The sequence below is a fragment of the Anguilla anguilla genome, chromosome 1, assembly GCF_013347855.1.
Source record: "Anguilla anguilla isolate fAngAng1 chromosome 1, fAngAng1.pri, whole genome shotgun sequence".
Classification (NCBI taxonomy): Eukaryota; Metazoa; Chordata; class Actinopteri; order Anguilliformes; family Anguillidae; genus Anguilla; species Anguilla anguilla.
This window is the reverse complement of record NC_049201.1, coordinates 21305567-21325540: the sequence shown is the minus strand read 5'-3', so window position 1 is coordinate 21325540 and position 19974 is coordinate 21305567. Positions and strand designations below refer to the sequence as shown.

Here is a 19974-nt window from a genome sequence, read left to right as displayed (position 1 = left end):
ACAGAAACCTTGTAGAGGTTAAAAAGTCAAGTGTTCAGGTGGAAGCAGTACATTCTTAACTATAGTGGAACTATCTGGTAAGATAAGGAAGCAAACAAAGTGGAACTGACTGGCAGTTTCGGATTTAATTCCACACCTACCCAGCACATGCCCACAGGTCAGTCCTTCTTTTTTATTTTAATTTAAATAGAAATTGCAATGTTTTTAACATTTTATGCGCCTTTTATTTCACTTAGTACTGCGTTCATGATTCAGTCTGGAATTTTTGCATCTAACGATGAAAAATGAAGTAAATGTAAAAAAAAAAATTTAAATCTTCCCTTGTTTTTTCGGGTGTACTAGCTATATTGCTTTACTTTATTGGGTTGCATATATTGGTGAGCCTAGAGTCACAGTTCCTTTAGAATAAACTTAAACCATTTTTAGATCTTAAGCCAATCACTCCAGAAAAATATTCTGTCTCATAGGCTCAATAATAGAAGTGCATGATGTGCACACGTATCGCAAGGGAAGGGGAGGCTATGAGGCTATGGCTGCGAGTGAAAGGTGATTTGCAAAGGTAAAAGCACCTAGCGATCTTTTATGTTTATTATCAGACCAAAAAAAATTGTTTGGCTTCGTTCTGAAAATGATGGTTTCTTATGGAATGAACCCCCTATGAAGCCTCCATTGAAATAATCGCTCCGCTGAATTATAGCGATTCATCTCCAGTTGCTTGGGGTGTTGCTTTGGGAGCTTACCTGTGTGAAGAAAGGCTCATAAATCTCCACGCCCTTGTCGGAGCCCTGGGAGAGGACCTCACGCCCACGCCGCCAGCTGTAGCGGACTGGGGGGTTGGAGTTGGCCACACAGCGCAGGAAGACTGTCCTCTCGTAGTAGAACTGCTCCTTAGCCTCTCCTATGCTCTGGTGCACTGTCACAATAGGATCGTCTAGGTCTGTGGGGAACAAGCAGAGAACCATCCAGTTAAGAGGGGCTGAAAATGTTTTGGTGTTTTCAATTTCAATTACTGTTTTTAACATAAATATAGATCTCTTTCAACTTTCAGTATGATTGAATTATTTTTTTCTACTTATATGCATATACCTGAAAGCATGGCAATGAACATAGCTTATGGTTTAAAAATTATTTCAAATTGAACGAGTAATATAATTTAAAACCTCATTCACGACTGTCAGGTGCCCTGACCACAATGCTGCTACCACTAAAAAGTGCGTAATGCGGGACGACCACATAGCTTTACAATATAATCTCACATAAACTATAGATGAAAGGAAAGGACTACGCCTGGTCAGAAACTCTGCCCACTTACTGTACATTGGCCTACTTCCGGAATAAAATGGGCACACCTCAAAGCCTTTGCCATAACTGTTCACCAGAACAGGGAAGCAGTAGCACCAAACCCCCCAATCTGAAAACCAGCACCCCACACATACAGTACAGTGTCCCATTCTGCACAGGATGTAGAGCAAGATTTGACAAAGGTGAGATGCCCAGCCATGACAGAAGACATCTGTGTCACACCACAGCGATCCTCTAATTATCTGGGCCGTGATGATTCCTTCCTCAGCGCTGTAGTTGCACATCAACGCTGACAGTGGACCCTGGGGTTCTCCTTCACAATTATTTCTGAAAATGGGCATGAGTCATGCTCCAGGAAAGGGGACACTGGAGCAGCAACGATTCACCTCTCCCAGAGCTTGTCTGTACAAGGTATCTGAATAATGTGTTGTAATGAAAATGTGGCCCAGGTGTCCGAGGATCAACCTCATGACTGCAGAGCAAACAGACCACCTACACTGGCCTGTAGTGACCCTGTCATTCCCAGCTGAAAGGTTGCTTAACAGCAACCTGACCATTCACTCCCACGTAAAGAAAACAAAGCAAACGGAGCACGACCGTGTTCACTGGATGAACAGCCCTTGTGGGTCATCTTGGCAATGGGCAGAGGCCTAATTAAAACGAATGCATCATGATATTCAGTAGATGAGTTGCAACAAACACAACACTAAACCAGTGTAACCATATTGCTTCATAATGAGATCGGCAATAAGGCGCATTCATTAAGGCAACAGATCGACCATTATATTTCTACAACTTCTGCTACACTCCTGGAATCTGCTTACAGCTCCCTCCTTGCTAGCACATATGGGTTTTATTTGTTAGTTTGTTGGATTTATAGGGAGAGTTCACTATCTGGAATTTTATCTGGAATTGTTTTATTAAGCAAGCAGGTCATAAAAAAACAAATTAATATACTTAAAAAAAATTTTTTTTAAACTCCAGAAAGTGAAACGTCCATTTAATTTTTACTGTCATAGCGGGGGAGGTCGAAGGTCACCATCAACCAATTAAACTGGTACTTGGTTATGCATTAATGCAAAGACGACGAGCTCCTCCACCTGCAAAATATTGCAGGTGGCACCCGTATCTAGGTGACTAAATAAATATTACAGTTTATTATATGAAATTTAATTTGAATATGTCTGTGCTCAGTAACACTGGGGCATGCACCAAGGGTGTAGCACATATTCTGTGGCCAGTGTAAACCAGAGGGACATGGCCTTCATTGCCAGGCTCCTGGTAGCAATGATGCCTGATGTGCAGTCAACCGTCCACCTGCTGCTTGACATTCATTGACATCCTCTGCAAAAATTCAATATGCATGCAAAACCTAGTGGGAGATATTCATTGGCAGGGTATTTACAATGTCTGGGGTCAACATGAAGTGCCCGTTGTGGGCATTAGAACACTGATTTGAATTTAATTGTCCTTGCCAGTGATCCTCAGTAAGTACGCACTTGTATGGCGAGAATCAGTTCCCAAGGAAGTGATTCTGTATCGAGTAAAATTATTTGCTTGCCACTTTACATTTATTTACGCTATTTTGTGTCTAAAGACTGCATAACACATTTTCAAAGAACTCAAGGTCAGTACTTATTCTTGATTATACAAATCTGTACAGTCTCACATGTACTAAAAATTAATTGAAACCAAACGGAGGAAAATTAAATTCAACCGCAATATATTCTAAATACAAATTCAAACATTAAAGAAAAGCTTAACCTCACTGTGTCAGCAATATTTGTTTTCATCAGCAGAGTTTTTGCTGATTATTTGTCACAATTTAAGAGCTGTTTAGTGAGGCAATGAAACTTGCTTCAGTGTCCCTTCTACTTACTGAATCGATATGTCATCATTACAACACGATACATCCAATTTAAAATGTCACAACTGAGGGCACATTTTTGTACAAAATATAATTTTAATATTCAGTATAATGCAGACAAGACCACCGGCTTCTGTAAAATATTTTATATCTTAGCACATTTTGTGTAAGTCTTCAAATTCTTGTCAGAGACCTGTGTCATGCATTAACCAATATTGCACTAAAGGAAAAAAATATGTAGTATACATTCATTGCAATCACTGTTGAGCAATATGAACATTTTCATCTTACTTTTCTTTTTCCTAAAAAATCTAATCCTCGGCCATTAACTGATGGTTGTAGGGGTCAGTTTCATTACCTTTCGGGACAGTACCCAACATAAAAATAATGGGGAACACCACCTGGAAACCCTCATACTCTTCACTGCTGACCAACAGCTGTGTATGTCAGATGAATTTCATTATTGTTCAGTAGAGCGCTATTCTCTTCTTCATGTGGCTCCCTGTTCCTTATCAGAACAGATCCTTTGGCCCAGGACATGTTGTGAAACTTGCATTATAAGAGTCAAGAGCCACATTCCACAGTGTCATTAATGCTGGGCGTGACTGTGCGTGCTTATTGCTGTTTGACAGCTGCTTCTGGGATTCAGTGGTGCTTTAGACACACCCTCTCTGCTCTGGCCCACAATATTGGCCCTCCTAAATCCCCTTGTGCATTATCTAAATGGGCACTGTCATTGCCATGGTGCCAGTTATCACTGGTAGCCTGTTATAAAAAAAAAAAGTTTCCATCTCTCAATGGGAATATGATGTTAACACCAATGAAGCATTGTACATGTGGGATTTAAAGTATCATTGGCACTTTTCAAAAACTAGACTGGAGTCTGAGTCAGCAGCCTGAATCTTTGGACACAGGAGGCCTGAGGAAAAACTCATTCAAGCTTTTGGTTTGACCTGGCTGGCCTAACTGTGGAAATGTGGTTATTGCCAAGTAAGCTGGGACTCTCTTCTCTCCACTTCCTGTGACAGAAGATTATGAGATCGCCTGAGTTAAAGACCTTGGTTTCAATGAGAAATCTAAACTAGAAGGCCTTTTTTAAGAGAATTCCAGGAAGAAGGATCAATTTGTGAGTTCCCTTAGTGTCACTGCACAGTCAAAGGATACCATAGCAGTGTACCAGTGGGGCCGTCAATGCAGCAAGCCACCAGACAGTGCAACAACCTCAAAGCATTTAAGTCTTGCAAGTATGAGATAAATATTATGTCTGAGCCAAATAATTTTTTATTTTATTTTATAGATGCTTTTAATTTATTTATTATTCATTTAATTTACTTTTCTAATAACTCTTATGTCTTTTGTAAAATATTTGCAAATTAAGGTTGCATAACAAATTGTGATGTCTCTTTATGCTAATTAGTGGTATTAAAATGAACTCAATTTTAAGGTAATGTAGTTTCTTACTTTATAATTATTCATTGTCAATGGCACTCAAGAACTGGTGACCTGTGATTGGAGAAAACTGTTGATACATTACATACGTAATTAAGTCAGAAGGCCAAACTCATACTTAATAGTCAGCAAACCTACAAACAGTTTTCAATGTACTTTATCACATTACACATTTAGTCTATAATTGCTAATGCATTTTTTGGTATCAATAATTTGTCAACTACTTTCAACACACACATACACACACACACAAACATACAGTATGTGTGCACACAAGTGCGTAGTAAAATGACTATTCTTGCTTTATTTACATGTGTTCAACCTTTCTGCCCCACACTCACTTCATTAAAATGCAGTGTTGGTCAATATTTTCTCAAGAATCAAACACAGTAGGCCCAGGTACAAACAATTGCAAGCAAATGAAAACAAGGAAACAATTAGGCAAATGAAGAGGCTGTTTGGTGTAGCGAGATCTATATTGTTTGGGCGGAGAGGAAGGCGGTGGCATGGCTTTTTCATTACTCTAAATAAATACACTGACACATGGGTAGTTGATTAATAAAGACCCATACAGAGGCTCTTTTTCTTTTCTTTTTTTCTTTCTCCTTGCATCACTCAGACACGTAGGGAACTATAATGTGCCCAGGGCATCCTATATTTCTTTGGATGTACCTCCCAGGATATCAGAATATTACTTTTGTATTACAAAAATACAGGTAAAACTAGGGCTGTGACAATTATCATATCAGTTGGTCTGATTAAACAACTATTTCTTTGATTGCCAACTAATGTTTGATAAAATTGTCTTTTAAATGCAAATGTGTTATATTTTAAATATGTAGTGCTGCCACTGTTATCTGGAGAAAAGGAAGTAGTGCAAAGTCAACAACATCAGGTTTGCTAAATCTGCTGCCATTTACCAGGAATTTTTTGGTTATAAAGTTTGATGTAGAGGGAAACATGGTCATAAAAAAAGAAAGTGCACTGCATCCCTTGTAAACAAGCTTTTTGAATAAGGACAGTGTCATGGTTTTACAGTATACCCTGCAAACAAAGCATCCTTTTACAGCTACCATTAAACTTGTCAGTTGAACATAGCCAGTTAAACGAAAATGGTGATGGGAAAACTTCTAACTTCTGACTCAGCTAGACTGGCGCATTAATGTTTAGCAAACAACTAAACATTTCAAGTAAACAGCACTGAGTGCACCAGAAAAGAAAAGCACTTACAAACTCAACTGCAGTCTGGATGGAATCAAATTGCAGGCCAATTAACATGGTCAATGCTTCAAAGGGTTAGAAGCAGTCCTAAAGCTAGCATTGGATTCCAAGGAATATTTAATAAACTTAATTAACAATTTTTACAGTTTAATCACCTGATGAATTCAACAGACAGCCTTCATAAAAATGGAAGGTACTTTTATCTGCAAATGTTATGACAGTAATATTTGTCATAACATTTGCCAATAAAAGTGATGACAGTTTTATGTCATTTAACATAAACTACCATCATCTGTTATGACATCTTGTCACAGCTGGTATGTCTTGTGTATGACAGTGTTACAATACCCTTATGTCGAAGGGTTCAAGTAAAGTGCCACCAACTAGTGTCCTTCATTCATGTATACATTTGAACAATTACAGAAGCATTTCAGGTGAAGCAGTTTGATCAGGTTGATAACAGAGGCATAACGCAAATAAATCTGACCTTCTGCCTTCAGATTAGTAGCCTGGTCCCCCATTAAAAATACCACATTCAGTCAAGAGTGCGTACTTTCAAAATATGATAATGCAGACAGGATCAGAATCAGCTTGATATATTTTAAACCAAATTTAAACCCATACATCTGTCTCCCCATCCCATGGCTGCCTGCATTCCCGCTGTGCAATTTGCTATGATGCAGATCCCATCCTGTTTTCCAGATGCCTCATTTCAATATAAGGATATATCATCTGGCTGTGTGTTGATTGATTCCTATGCTAGACTTCCTAGAGGATGTATATGTCAATGAAGAAGTAGGGGTGGGGGGTGACGAGAGACAACTGCTGCAATCTGTCTTAGTACAGAGTAGGGTGATGCTAGATTCTGACTTTCCCCTTTCAAAAAAAAAAAAAAAACATGGGTGGCATCGTGGAAGGATGTTTTTTTTTAATATGTCATGGTAGCATAGGTTCTATTCCCAGAGGAAACACACATTTTTTTGTAAAAAGGGAATTGCTTAATTGCTACTGCATGACCCCATAACTGAAAATGATCGATTTGTATAATGAAGTAACCTGTATGGCTAATCTTGTTTTGGAAGGCATGACAATGTGAAGGTATACCTTGAGGAGGTGGCAACTAAGATGGTGAGTTGGCCATTACAACTACCTGCTTTAACACCAATTGAGAATATTTTGGCCCTAATGGAAACCAAGGAGATTAAGCAGAAAGGAGGCAACCTAAAAGAGCTCTGGACTGCTTTAAAACCTGTGCAAGAATATGGCAAAACTCTGCAAGAAATGCTCTATAGTTTATAACATTATTGCAATAAAAATAAAAAATGTAGCAATGTGTTTCTCATGGTCAAACGAATATCCTTCAGCTGAGTAATGTTCGGATGTTTGAGAATAAGGCCGCGTCCAACCAATATTTCCTTTTAAAAGCGAAGAGGTCAGTCAACCTTTTTTATGCAAGGAGGGTGGTTGGTCAGCCTTCTAGTGAAAAACGTACCAGGCAGGGAGTCTAACCTCTGGCTACAGAGGGGGATTTATATATGGTTTGACAGTCAGCCGCCCTACAGACTGCCCTACATGGTGCCCGAGACAATGCTACCACAGTATAAGCGAAATCTCCATCAAACAGCACGATTGTTCCTTTCAGAAGAGATTTCCATCTCCAGTAACAGGTACACAGTGAGCTTCTAAGCCCTCATTCTGAGTGCGGGCAGGGAGTTGGTTGGGGGGGCGAGCGGGGGTGGCATAATGTGCAGCTTTCAACCAGCGTAATCTAGGACTGTAATTTGGAGGCAAAAAAAAAACAGAACATGCACAGCCCCATCAAAGCTGTCATCAGAAGGTTACAGAAGGCTGAAATGAACACAACCCAGGATGCACTTGGCTAATAATTATCTCAGCTTGATTATATGTAATAGGGGAGACCACACTGACATTTGTATTTCAACTTTCTATATATATATATATATATATATATATATATATAATCTATGTGCGTGTGTGTGTGTCAGTGGTGAGCATCACACTCACATGCTCCTGGGATGAAATGTGCCATTAGGAAGCATAGAAGGTCAGGAGTGTTTTAGGCGCCTTGAATTAGTTTAGGAGAAAAATCAGGTCACCGTCATGTGAGAGATGATCCCTGTTGGCTTTAATCTATGGATGCTGTTTTTTGTGAAAGCCTTGATTACTAAAGTCAACAACCACTTTATGATGTGAGCTTGTGATGCCTCAGGGTTGGCTGCAACATTCTTCATACCTTGATCTGGCGGGTTTCTATTCTTTTTCAATGGAAAAAAACCATGGACAACAGGGAACAATCATGTCCAAATAAGACAATGTCCATAGATTAAAAGACTGAATTACTATTCTTTTGTTACAATTGAAGCAATTGAGTGGAAACGTACCCTGTGTTCCGAAGCCCAAGATAAAGAGACTGATTATACCTTATTTTCTTACAAAACAATGTGAAAGCTTTCTCTATAAAATATATTGTCCTCTTCTTTTTCATACTTAATTTGCACCTTTTTCCAACACTATTTTCATAGGTAAAATACAAACAGTATGTGAAATATATATTTTAAAAAATCTTAAACAAGCTATAACCATGGTACTTGAAGTAATTAACCATGCTATAAATGGAAATTCATTTCCATAAATGAACCCTTTACTTTCAAGTGTAGAGGAGAGTTTTGAGGGCTGTAGCCAGGAGCATGATTCAGTACAGAGGGCCTCACTGGCACTTTCAATTGGAGCACTCTCATACCGGCTTTTTTAAAACAGTCATCTCACGTGATTGTCAAAAACCGTACTTTAAGCCCAGACTAACTGCTTGAAACCGGCTGAACAATACCTAATATGCACACAAGCATGCACACACTTTCATTTATCACTCTTACATGCAGAGACATGTGCACATGCAGAATTGCACATTCACACAAAAGAGCATGTGTACACATTCAAATTTCAGCAGAAACGGTCACAACAATAAATAATGTTTTACCCAGCAAGCATTTAGTCAATATGACGGATGCTACCGCTGTTAGGAACAATTCTCATTAACAGTGACACCACCAGGTTCCAAAACTCACAAGAGCCCTATCTGCTGCCACACTGCGTGCATCAAGTAAACCCTCAATGTAACATTTTGTCTTTCGCATGAGACGTTAAATCGAGGTCCTGACTCACTGTGGTCATTAAAGATCCCATGACACTATTCGCAAAGAGTAGGGGGTTCCCCGATGTCCTGGCTAAAATCCCAGATCTGGCTCTCACAAAAAAAAAAAAAAAAAAAACTTGCCACCTAATCATCCCCTGATTTAATTGGCTAAAAATGTTCTCTCCCTCCAGTGGAGCTGCTCAGTGGCCAACAATTGAGGACTGTGGTTGTACTGGGCAGCTCCCAGGTGTGAATCTGTATGTGTGAAGCAGGGCGTTCCTGCAAAAGAGCATCCCTGCTCAGCAAACCTACCCTGGGTAAATAAAGGTTAAAAAAAATAATCAATTCCTTTTCGTCCATTGCGTTTGACCACCCCTATTCTTATCAGCAACAGGTGTCAGTCTTTCGATCAGGCTGTCTGGCTGTGTGAGAGGTGAACAATCGAGGTCCTCTTCTCCTGGGTCCAGCCCTCAGAGGAGCAGAGATTAAGATTAAGAAGGATGCCTCTCATTTTAAATTCAGAGGTAATGAGTCTTTTTGTTGGTCATTGGTGAGAGTCCATCTCAATGACTATGTCAGCAACAAGTCAACTTGGGCTCCCACTTTATCATAGGCATATTACGGTGTATATTATAAGCATATTATTATTGCAGACACCATTTTTTTGATTGTGTTTGATGTTTGTGTGTGTGTGCTTGGGGGGGGGGGCATTTCATACAGAAACTGGCAGACACTCAGAATTTTGGGAGCAAAGCATGAATTGTGGTTTTCTTTCTTTTTTGTTTTGCTGGGCTTTTTTTTTGGTGACCTTAGGTGCCTTAAAAAAAAACAGGATTGTCAAAACAGGACATGTCCTGTAAGCAAAAACAAGCAGTTCTGGATGTTCAGACTTTTTTGCAGCAAAAGGGAGAACAACATATCTAAAATGTATTTTAGAGCTCACCGGAGAATCCTCTAAAACACCACAAGGGTAACAAACACCTCCAGGCTTCACCTGCCTCAGACCTTAATTTGGTTACTGACCACGAATGGCAAGTTTTGTATGGAAAGCTAGACAGTTCAGCATTAGTCGAACAGCACACATCATATATCTGGAGAAAATTTTATTTATCAGATGTGATGTCAGATTTCATACACTGCATATAAAGAATCTAAATGTCAAATTGGATACATCATATGATTCACATCTCAGAATTACAGAAAAATATGCCAATCTCAGACTGGATATGTCATACTATAAAGAAGTATATCAAAGTCAAATTGGACATATCAGCATTAGAAAAAGTACTGCACATCAGTGTCAATTTGAATATATATTTTATCAGAAAAAATATCACAGTCAAATTGGACATATCAAACTTGTGATACAACAAACTTGTGTCATAAAGGCCATCAGATATCAGAAAGTATATATCAATGAAGTCAAAATCACAAATAGAATCACAATATTTTCATAGTTATATTTTAAATAAATAACAAAAAAAAAATACTATGCGAATAATAATAATACCTCAGATTTATATAGCGCTTTTCACTTTACATGGGGGGAAAGAAATTGCTATTAAGCAATTGTTATTCTGTTCATATTTAGAATTTTTTGAAAAAAAATTTCATCTGGAAAACAGATCTTTCACTGCCCGTTGGTGGACAATTTGGAATTTGTTGCTTCTGACATCAATAACAACTGCTCAATAAGTCCTTGTTTCTGATAAGGCAATTTACATATATATATATATATATATATATATATATATTTTTTTTTTTTTTTTAATTTTTTTTTTTTTTTTTTAATTTTTTTTTTTTCCACCAATCAAAAGTCTTATGGACAAATGTCCAAGTATTACCCTGTGCCAAAGTGCCACTGGAACTGGCTCACTCTTCTTTATTGATGATGTGCCTGCTGACAGCAGCAGCAGGATGAGCCCTGAAGTATACAGAAACATCTTATCTGTTCAGATCCAACCAAATGCTTCAAAACCCATTTCACCTTGCAGCAGGACAATGACTCAAACAAACTGCTAAGGCAACCAAGAGGTTTTTTTTTGGGTTTTTTTTCAGCGCCAAAAAGTGGAATGTTCTTGACTGGCCAAGTCAATCACCTGGCTTGAATCCAAATTAAGATGTGTTTCACTTTCTGAAGACAAAAAAACAAACAGGGACTTAAGATGGCTGCAGTACACTCCTGACAGAACATCACCAGGGAAGATGCGCAGCATTTGAAGATGTCTCTGTGTTGCAGACTTCAGGCATTCAATTCAAAGAATTTACAACCAAGTACTAAATATGACTTTAAGATTATGTTAATTTGTCCAATGAATTTGGTCCCCTAAAATGGAGCCACTATCTATAGAAAGGGCTGCAATTCCTCTGCAGATCACCTCGTATGGATGTTAACACCCTCAAATACCCAGTCTGCACTTTCACCTCACGTTCGTTGTTCAGTTTCAAATCCAATGTACTGGAGTACAGAACCAAAGAAATTGTGTCATTGTTCCAATACTTACAGACTGTAATGTATATCCAACCTAATCTCTGACTTTCCCTCTTCTCCTACAATATTATTAAAAGCCCCTCAAATTACTTTTTGGATCCTCAGTGATTTGCATCTCAAAGCATCTTCTGGCCAGCCTTATTTTTTATTGTATTAACGCCCCAGTCTATTTTACAGGAGGATTGCTTGTTCCTATCTGGAATTATCTTTTAGATTTAGAGCGGAGGTACCGCATTACATTAAAAACAGTCATTTACATCATACTGCAGCTCTTTTCAATTTCCATTCCCAGTTTTTCATTTCCTGGTGCATTTGCCCAGTCTGGGGATAGGCAAATTGGCCATTATTAATATTTTCAGTTCCACACAGGTCTTTCTGATGCAGTTGTTGAGATTAGTACTGTTATTGGTTGATCCTGTTGGGCGATAGCATATTGCAGCAATAGTCCCCTTTAGGGTTTCCTGGATTTTCAATTCCCTTAATAAACAGTGACAATGTCGCAGGGAAAATACACTATACAGCATATATTTTGATTGGAGGACTGACTGATTAATTAATTGATTGACTGAATCCCCACCCTCTAGTTATCCAAACCAAATATCCTCAAAAAGGCCTGGATGATCAAAAACTAAAAGCAGCTTACTGTATATCCAACTATGTTATATCCATCCCACTCCTCCATTCCGCATCATACAGAGGGCCTCATGTTTCATGCAGACCCTGAACTCCATATTTCTACAAGTACAACCTTCAGGCAACTATATTCCAAAAATTAAGGTGCTATCTACTAGTAAAGTATTGCCTATTACAGTACCTGATAACTTGAATAGTTGGTACTGTTACAGGATTACATTACCAAATATTCAAGTTATCAGGTACTGTAATAGGCAATCATTACAGTACCTGATAACTTGGAGCCCTATCCCAGCAAACATTAGGCGAGAGGCAGGAATGCACCCTGGACAGGCCACACCAGTCCACTGCATTGCATTTACTCACATACTCATACCTAGGGGCAACTTAGACTCTCCAATTAACCTAACCAGAATGTCTTTGGACTGTGGGAGGAAACCAGAGTACCCGGAGTATACCCAGACTTCTCCACATTGAAAGTCCCCAGCCGGGATTAAAACCTTGATGTGAAGCAGTAGTGCTACCCACTGCACCACCACACCACCGCACCATCCTTGTTATTAAAATGTGGCTGTGACATCAAACAGTGACAGACACAGTTCTAAAGACTGTGGAAATATTCATGAAATTTATTTAGGTATTTTTTAAAAGTTTTTATAAAGCTGAAACCATCATGCAACTGTACTTTTAGAATTAAACGTTATGTTTTTAAAGCTAGTGGTGTTTTCTGGTATTGCATCTTTATGTCATTCAGGTGATTTATAGTTCAGAGTGTGATGATAAAAATACCATCTACCAGTGTGTGGTAGGTAAAGAGATAAAACTAGCATATGCTAAATCACTGTAGAATGTTAAATTTTGGTACTTCCCTATTGTAAATATGAGAAACTAAGAGCAGGACCATTTTCAATGTTCTACACTCAGTAGTTGATTATGTGTGGCGTCTTAAATTAATCTACCAGTTAATGAGTAACTATGTTATGTCATCTTTAAGTCATTTTTCTTTAAGCCATTTCATTTTTCATACCCATTTTTCCTCCATCCATCACTTTTTGCAATCAGTAACAACACATTTTACATTAAACACTCAGTTTACATGAGCGCACATTAATGTATTTACTTTAATTTATTCATGTTATATTGTGCAATATAGGGATCAAACACGAACTGTCAATTCAATGTGCACAGATAATTATATCATTAGATGTGCTCTCATTATACTAGTCCAATACAAATGTTGGCAGTTAAATCCATCGTATCAGCAAAAATTTCCAGCACAGGGATTATGTGAGACTTACACTTGAGCCATTACTCAACATTTAGGAATAACCCTCTGTATCTCATTTTTACATTTACAGACCACTCCTCATCAAATTCCCAGGAAATTTCCTAATGTTGGGGCTTCAACCAATTCTACGTCTGGATATTGACAGAAGACCTCTCTTTTATTAACAAATTGAGCACTTGGTAGGATAGGCCTTACTTCATAATGAGACTGATATAGCTTTTGTTGAAATCCCCAATTTGCAAAATCATTTCAGGAGATTTGATCCAGCACGTGATCCTGCATATTTACATACATTACAGTAAGAAATGCTGTTTACAGTTATTTATACAATTTACAAGTGTCATTTAATTTAGCCTTTATTTAAATGGATCTGAAACAAGATAATAATTGGAATAATGTTCATATGAGGCCATTCATATTTGCAAGCATTTCTGTAACAAAATATGCTTGCTAATATAAATATGTACATTTCTCAATGCCAGTAATAACTAATTATCCCTCAGTGCTTGCAGTTCTTCAACGGAAATAAAAATGGAATTATACCTTCTGCTATATGTCTTCAAATCATGTGGGAATCTATGACTATCTTTAAGATATTGCAAATCCTCATTAAAAGTACCATTGAAATTCTCTCACTAACACAAATGAGATTGTATGACAAATGTGAAATCAAGAAAATGAATACAGAATATAAAAATTATCTCCGGCTGCCCTCAACACTCGTATGTCATCACAACAGGGTCAATGATGCTGAAAAAAACCATTCCATATGATGATATCAAGACTAGTCAATAAGTCCAAACAGACGGCTCTGGGGGTCCATGTACCATCTATTTTCCTCACAGCAGAAAGCCAATAAATTTTCTCCCGCATCTATTACGTCCCTTTCAAATCAACTGCTTTCAATTTCGCTCCCAGATTGATAATTTACCCACACAAAAAAAATGCTTGCTTCTTCCTACCGCCCCCACCCCCGCAATCTGCATAATATACACACATCCATTACAAATACACCCATTTCTCTTCAGAGAAATTGAATTTGAGCCTCTTTGAATGTAGGGATTGCAAATACCAATGATGTGAAGGCCCGCAAACTTGCGCCATCTGCATAATGCCTCATTTGAGTCCATCTGCGGCAGCCGGGCCTCATTGACGCCGCCGCCGTGATTGATTCAGAATGCATTTCAGTCCCTTGGCAAGGATCTGGCCTTCTTTCGCCGTCTCTATTAATATCCCAGCATGCCGCAGTCACAGCCGATGAAGACACGGCTCTCCAATCGCGACGCGCGGGCTCCCACTGCTCAGACTATGCACTAATTTCCCTGATGACATGGGACTCTCTACCCCTTCTGACATTGCAAAGAAAGGAATGCATAAGCAGGATTGATGTAAAATATTAATATTAACCATTATATTTTTAATGCGTCCTCTGACTCACAGCCAGAATGGATTAAAAAAATGCTTATCTAATGCATTAAATAGCTTTTTATTTAATTTATCTCTGGATCTCCATGCCATGTGTTCAGTGTCAGCACACACTGATATGTACCCTTCGCATCGCCACATCCAGACGGCACAATGCCAATGAACTTGTTATTATCTTTTTTATGGAGGCAACCACACAGTGATTTCTCGTCAGCAAACCAGACACATGTGATGCCTCCCCGCACGCACACGATCAGTGTCCTCATCTACCGGAAAGCCGCTTTTGTCAGGGACGAACCTAATCTCGTTTCGCAGTTTCCCACGGTCGAGATCAAAGGGAGAACACCAATGCAGAGAGACATTAAGAGGACAAAAAAAAAAAAAGTAATCCCACTGCACAGCAGCCCAAGCAGTGAGCAGCAGGTGATGCCATGTTTCCTCCTGAAGAGGTGGGCGGCAGGGAGAAGTGGCGGTGCCGCTGGAAACTAGGTCTCCTGTCAGCGTGACGTCGTAATTACCGGCTCCGAGAGCAGGGTGCGTGCGGCGGGGGCCGACATGGCGGGGGTACGGGGGGGGGAAAAAAGGGTTGCCTGTTTGAAACCTTCTGATTAGAAGAGTCAGGCAATAGCCAGGAAAAAAAGGGGAATGTGGGCCTGACACGGGCCTCTTTTGCGCTACACACCGGGCGCGCAACCCGTTATCATGTTGACAGAGCGTTATTAAACACGGGCGGAAAACAACACCGTTTGAGATGCAGCGCGCACACTAAGAATTATCAGGTCCCGGCTTGACAACCCGTAAGTGGAGGTGGGGGAAGAGCTCTTAGCTCCGCGCATCCGTGTGCATTCAACTGAAGGGTCGTGAAGGGCTTCAGTCAAAGCCGTTTTTCTAGCCCTGTAAAAATTCCAAGACTGTTAAAAGGCAAGAAGTGACTTTGGGATAAATGTGTTTCATTCAATCTTTCAGTGGGCTATAAAAAAGGGTGAAGCACCTAATACTATATCAAATAGTACTGTGTGGAAGTTGGAGCGGAATAAATAAAACTGGTGAGATGGAAGTGGTGGATATCTCAGTTGGGACACTACCATGGTACAATAAGAATATTAACCCACAAAGGCTAATAATTAATTGACTTAAAGATAATAACCTCAAAAAGGTTTCATCAAGAACCTGGTGAGGCATACTACACTGACAGGTTTAGGCACAAATAAAACAACTCGGAAAAAGTTTTACAATGTACTTTTAATGAGGTGCTCCTGTGCCAACGCCAGCCCTGTTCCACAGAGATATTACATTATTATAAATGACTGCAGGTTTCCTCAAATCTGTGTGACTGCTTTGAGAACCACCAGCACTCATTACCCCACCTGCGCATTACAGCCTGGGAATTAGAGTCTCCTTCCACCTACCCAGGTTTTTCATGTATTAATTCTGCATTCCTTCATCTGCTACCGATTCCACTGCAGCTTCCCTACTTCACAATGGAGACCTTGATCATCGTAGAACACATGCTGGCCTTGATTAAAGCTCCACAGCAGCGCATTAAAATGACTCTTCACTAGTCCCTAATTGCTCTCTTCCACAATTGCATTTGTTAATATTTTTTTTTTCGTTGTTTCCGGGGAATCTCACCTCATCTGCTTTTGCCTTTATATGGGTAATGCATCGGAGCGCTTGCCACACGCACAGTACATTCATTCTTTAGGCAGTAAGTTTGTCTCCAGCTGAATGAAAAGCACAGCACAGCCCTGCAGTCATGGAGCACATCTGTTCACATCAATAGGAATGAACCTGGGCTGCACCTATTCTAATTCACCTCACTGTCTCATCCTAAAGACTCTTCATAGAAACTTCATAAACGTCTTCATATTTGTGGATATTTCATAGGTCTCTTCATATTTGTCTGGCTTTAGGACCCAAGTGCTTGTCTCTCAAATCTCAGTAATCATCTTGTCTCCTTACCCCCTCTCTCTATTCTTCTCCAAATAATTTTAACCTTTCACCTCTCACTACCTTCCTTCTAGCATCACATTTAACTCTGTGGGACATGACCACATTATACACTGTAAGGAGGCAATTATTTCTACTAAAGGTAAGGGCATGTATCTACTGGTTTGTGGTGTATGATAAACCATATTACCATTGATTTGTTGTGCTGGAAATATTTCTTTCTAAAAAGAAACTATTTCCATACTAACTGGACGAAAAACAAGGCAGCAAATCTCGAAAAAAAATACTTGGATCTTTAAGAGAATGATCAATTACCACTGCCCACAGGGGGCTCCTTTCACCTTCAATGAACAAAAAAAGGGACTCCATCACCACATTGAGGGAAAATAAAGAGAACTGGTCGGCTACAGTAAAAGGAAATCAATTGATGGACACAGGGCTCGATGGTCAAGCGTACCAGGCATCCCTTTTCTGCCTCTTTCTGTTTGCCGAGAGCTGCAGGCCCAAACACGTCAATGTGTTTCCGAAGGAGAAGATCAAACAACATCAAAGATCATGAGCATCACGACTTTGAGAGTCGTGACCTGAGGAGCCAGTGCTGAACGGACATGAGTGTGAGCTTGAAGCCCGCGCCGGATGAGGATCGTTCGCAACGGCTACGGCAAATTGCTTTCCTGTCACACATCCTGAGGGAGCAATTCGCAACCCCTAGTCAACCCCTGGTCTGGCCGCTGCACTTTTTAGGGAGAAGCAGCAGCTGAAAGCATCGCATCTGCCATGTTCTTATTCTCAGTCATGTGTCACCAAGATCTGATGGTTGTTGGAGGGTCGCGTGCCCGAGCCAGCACAGCCCGTAAAATAAACGCCTCTTAGGATTGGCTCTTTATGAAGCTCATAAACTGTAGGGCTACTCCGAACGCCTCTGAAAAAAAGAAGGGAGTGTGCCGCTGATCAATCAAACCCTCCATTATAACAGCTGCCAGCCAGCCCTGCGATATAACAGTTTTACGTCTCTGTTTACCAGACCCCGGGCCTGCCTCCCCCATCGCCCGCCCTTCCACGCTCCGCTCCCCCACATTTCATCCCACTTTGACCTCCGCGCGTTTCAGCGAGGCAGCGGGCAGAGCAAAACGGCCCATCGACAAGCAGAAGACAGGCTGGGGTGCAGCACAGACACGCTTCAGCTAACAAACCTGCACACCCTGCAGGGGGGCGCTGCATCTAACGGAGGGAGGGTGGAGCTTAGGAAATAAGGCACTTGACCCACATCGCTCCTGAATCAGTTTGATAGAGGCTATAGGGTGTGACAATCAAGGACTCGAAATTGACCGGGATCGGGATGGCACGCCGTTAACTTGTGGACATGTCAGTTTCAATGTAGGCTGACCCTGACCCACGGCTGCCAGAGGATTTGGGGGAAGTGGTGCACTGAAGAGCAGTGATTTAGAGGCTGTACTGCCCTGAGTAAACACAGCCAAATGAAACACAATGCCGGGCGGAGGGCAACCAAGCAAGCACTGTAAATAATGCATTATATCATAATGAGAACTTGGTGAGCGGTCCAGGGCAACAGCTTTCAGCTTACTTAAGGCTTAGAAAATCAGCGGGACACTATTGTGGCAATTAAACAACAAGTTAAAAATACTGCAATGCAAATGGATTTCAGGATCTGTGGACTCACAAAGACAAATGGAAATGTAATATAAGGCTGGATAAGAGAATTTGCAAAGCAAACTGTTTAATTTCACAGGAGCGTGAGGACATAAACAACTCAACTCGCGCTGACTCACAGTATACGTCCACGCGGATGGATTTGATGGCCGGCGAGCCCAGGCCGTTCTCCGCCTTGCAGTAATAGCGCCCCCCCTGGTGACGCTGGATGTTGGTTATGCGCAGGGTCTCGTTGAAGACGCTGGAGTCCTGGAATCGGTCCGAGGCGCTCCCTGCCGTCTTGGTCCACCGGATCTGCGTGATGAGATAGGCAGACAGAAATACTCAGGTGGAGGTGAGGTGGCGACTGGAGACGAGGCTGTAGAAGTGCTGGGTTTCATTCTTTCTGTCCTCACAATAGGATAATCAAATTCATTATTATGGTATTAATTCACCTCCCCTGAAAGGAATACTGCAAAAAAATTCTGTCTGAACAAGTGTTTTAGTCTTGTAATGAGTCTCAACATATTATTTCTCTTAGGTAGATAATATGAGCTTGTTTTAAGTTACTTCTTGCTTGACAAGTGAAATTGTCTTACCCCATTGGCAAATCTCAAAATGACTAAAACTGCCACACCTCATTGGCAATCTTTTTTATAGTAAAACATAAAAAATAAAAAAGATTTTAAGTCTAAATATAAGACCAAAATACTTTTTTTTCTTTGGTTTTTGCCTTGAATGGAAAGCAGCAGACTCTACTGCCCTTAAGGACTAGAGATGGCTGCCCCTTTCCTGTGTCCTACCACATTTTCTATGCATACATTCTCCAAGTGCTTGTGTGAAATGTCAAGGTCTGGGTATTACAACAACAAGGCTACTGCAATGTGTCATTCATTGTACAACATCACATCAGATGATTTTTAAAAATTTTGAAAATTAGATTTGAATCTTTCCTGTATTAAACTACACAGAGCAGGATCTGGACAACATACATGAGATGGATGTGCAACTTATTGAAGGTGCCTTGATTTAAAAGGGGATTTACAGCACAGTATATGTTAAATGTCAAATTTACTGTAGTAAATCACGAATACCTTTATGTTTTCATTTCATAATTCAGACCAAAATGATTGCAGTTCACCGATTCAAAACTTACCAAAGCCGATGTATACAAAGTCCACTCAATAAGTTTTAACTGAAATCCATTTCTTAAAAATATATATATATATATATAATAAAATGCCTTCATACTTTTTTCTGGTAATGACTGCTCACTGCCACCTACTGCAATTTTGGCAAATTACATCAACAGCAATTGATGTGTCAGAGAAGACAGACTGGAGCCAAACAAGGCTTCGGAATTGTATGCCACTTTATGCCAGTGCATCGATTTAGATAAACACAGCCATAAACATGTTTAATGCACATGCTGTATTGCTTATCTTGCATATACCCTAGATCTACACTGTCATACAGCTGAACGATCTGCAAAATCAAATATTTAGTTAATTGCATAGTCATGAATAAAGAGTCATTGTAATGAG

The 19974-nt window shown here is 40.0% G+C and overlaps 1 protein-coding gene across 9 annotated transcripts in view; it reads right to left on the bottom strand.

The window, feature by feature from the left end:
• mdga2a (MAM domain containing glycosylphosphatidylinositol anchor 2a) overlaps positions 1-19974 on the bottom strand; it is a 226214-nt gene that overhangs the window by 112975 nt on the left and 93265 nt on the right. For all 9 annotated transcript variants that reach the window (XM_035392026.1, XM_035392033.1, XM_035392074.1 and 6 more), the window contains 2 exons: positions 18571-18745; positions 741-937 (listed from right to left, as the gene is read on the bottom strand). In XM_035392026.1, the coding sequence (XP_035247917.1) occupies positions 741-937; positions 18571-18745 (372 nt within the window). The remainder of the gene's footprint in view (positions 1-740; positions 938-18570; positions 18746-19974) is intronic.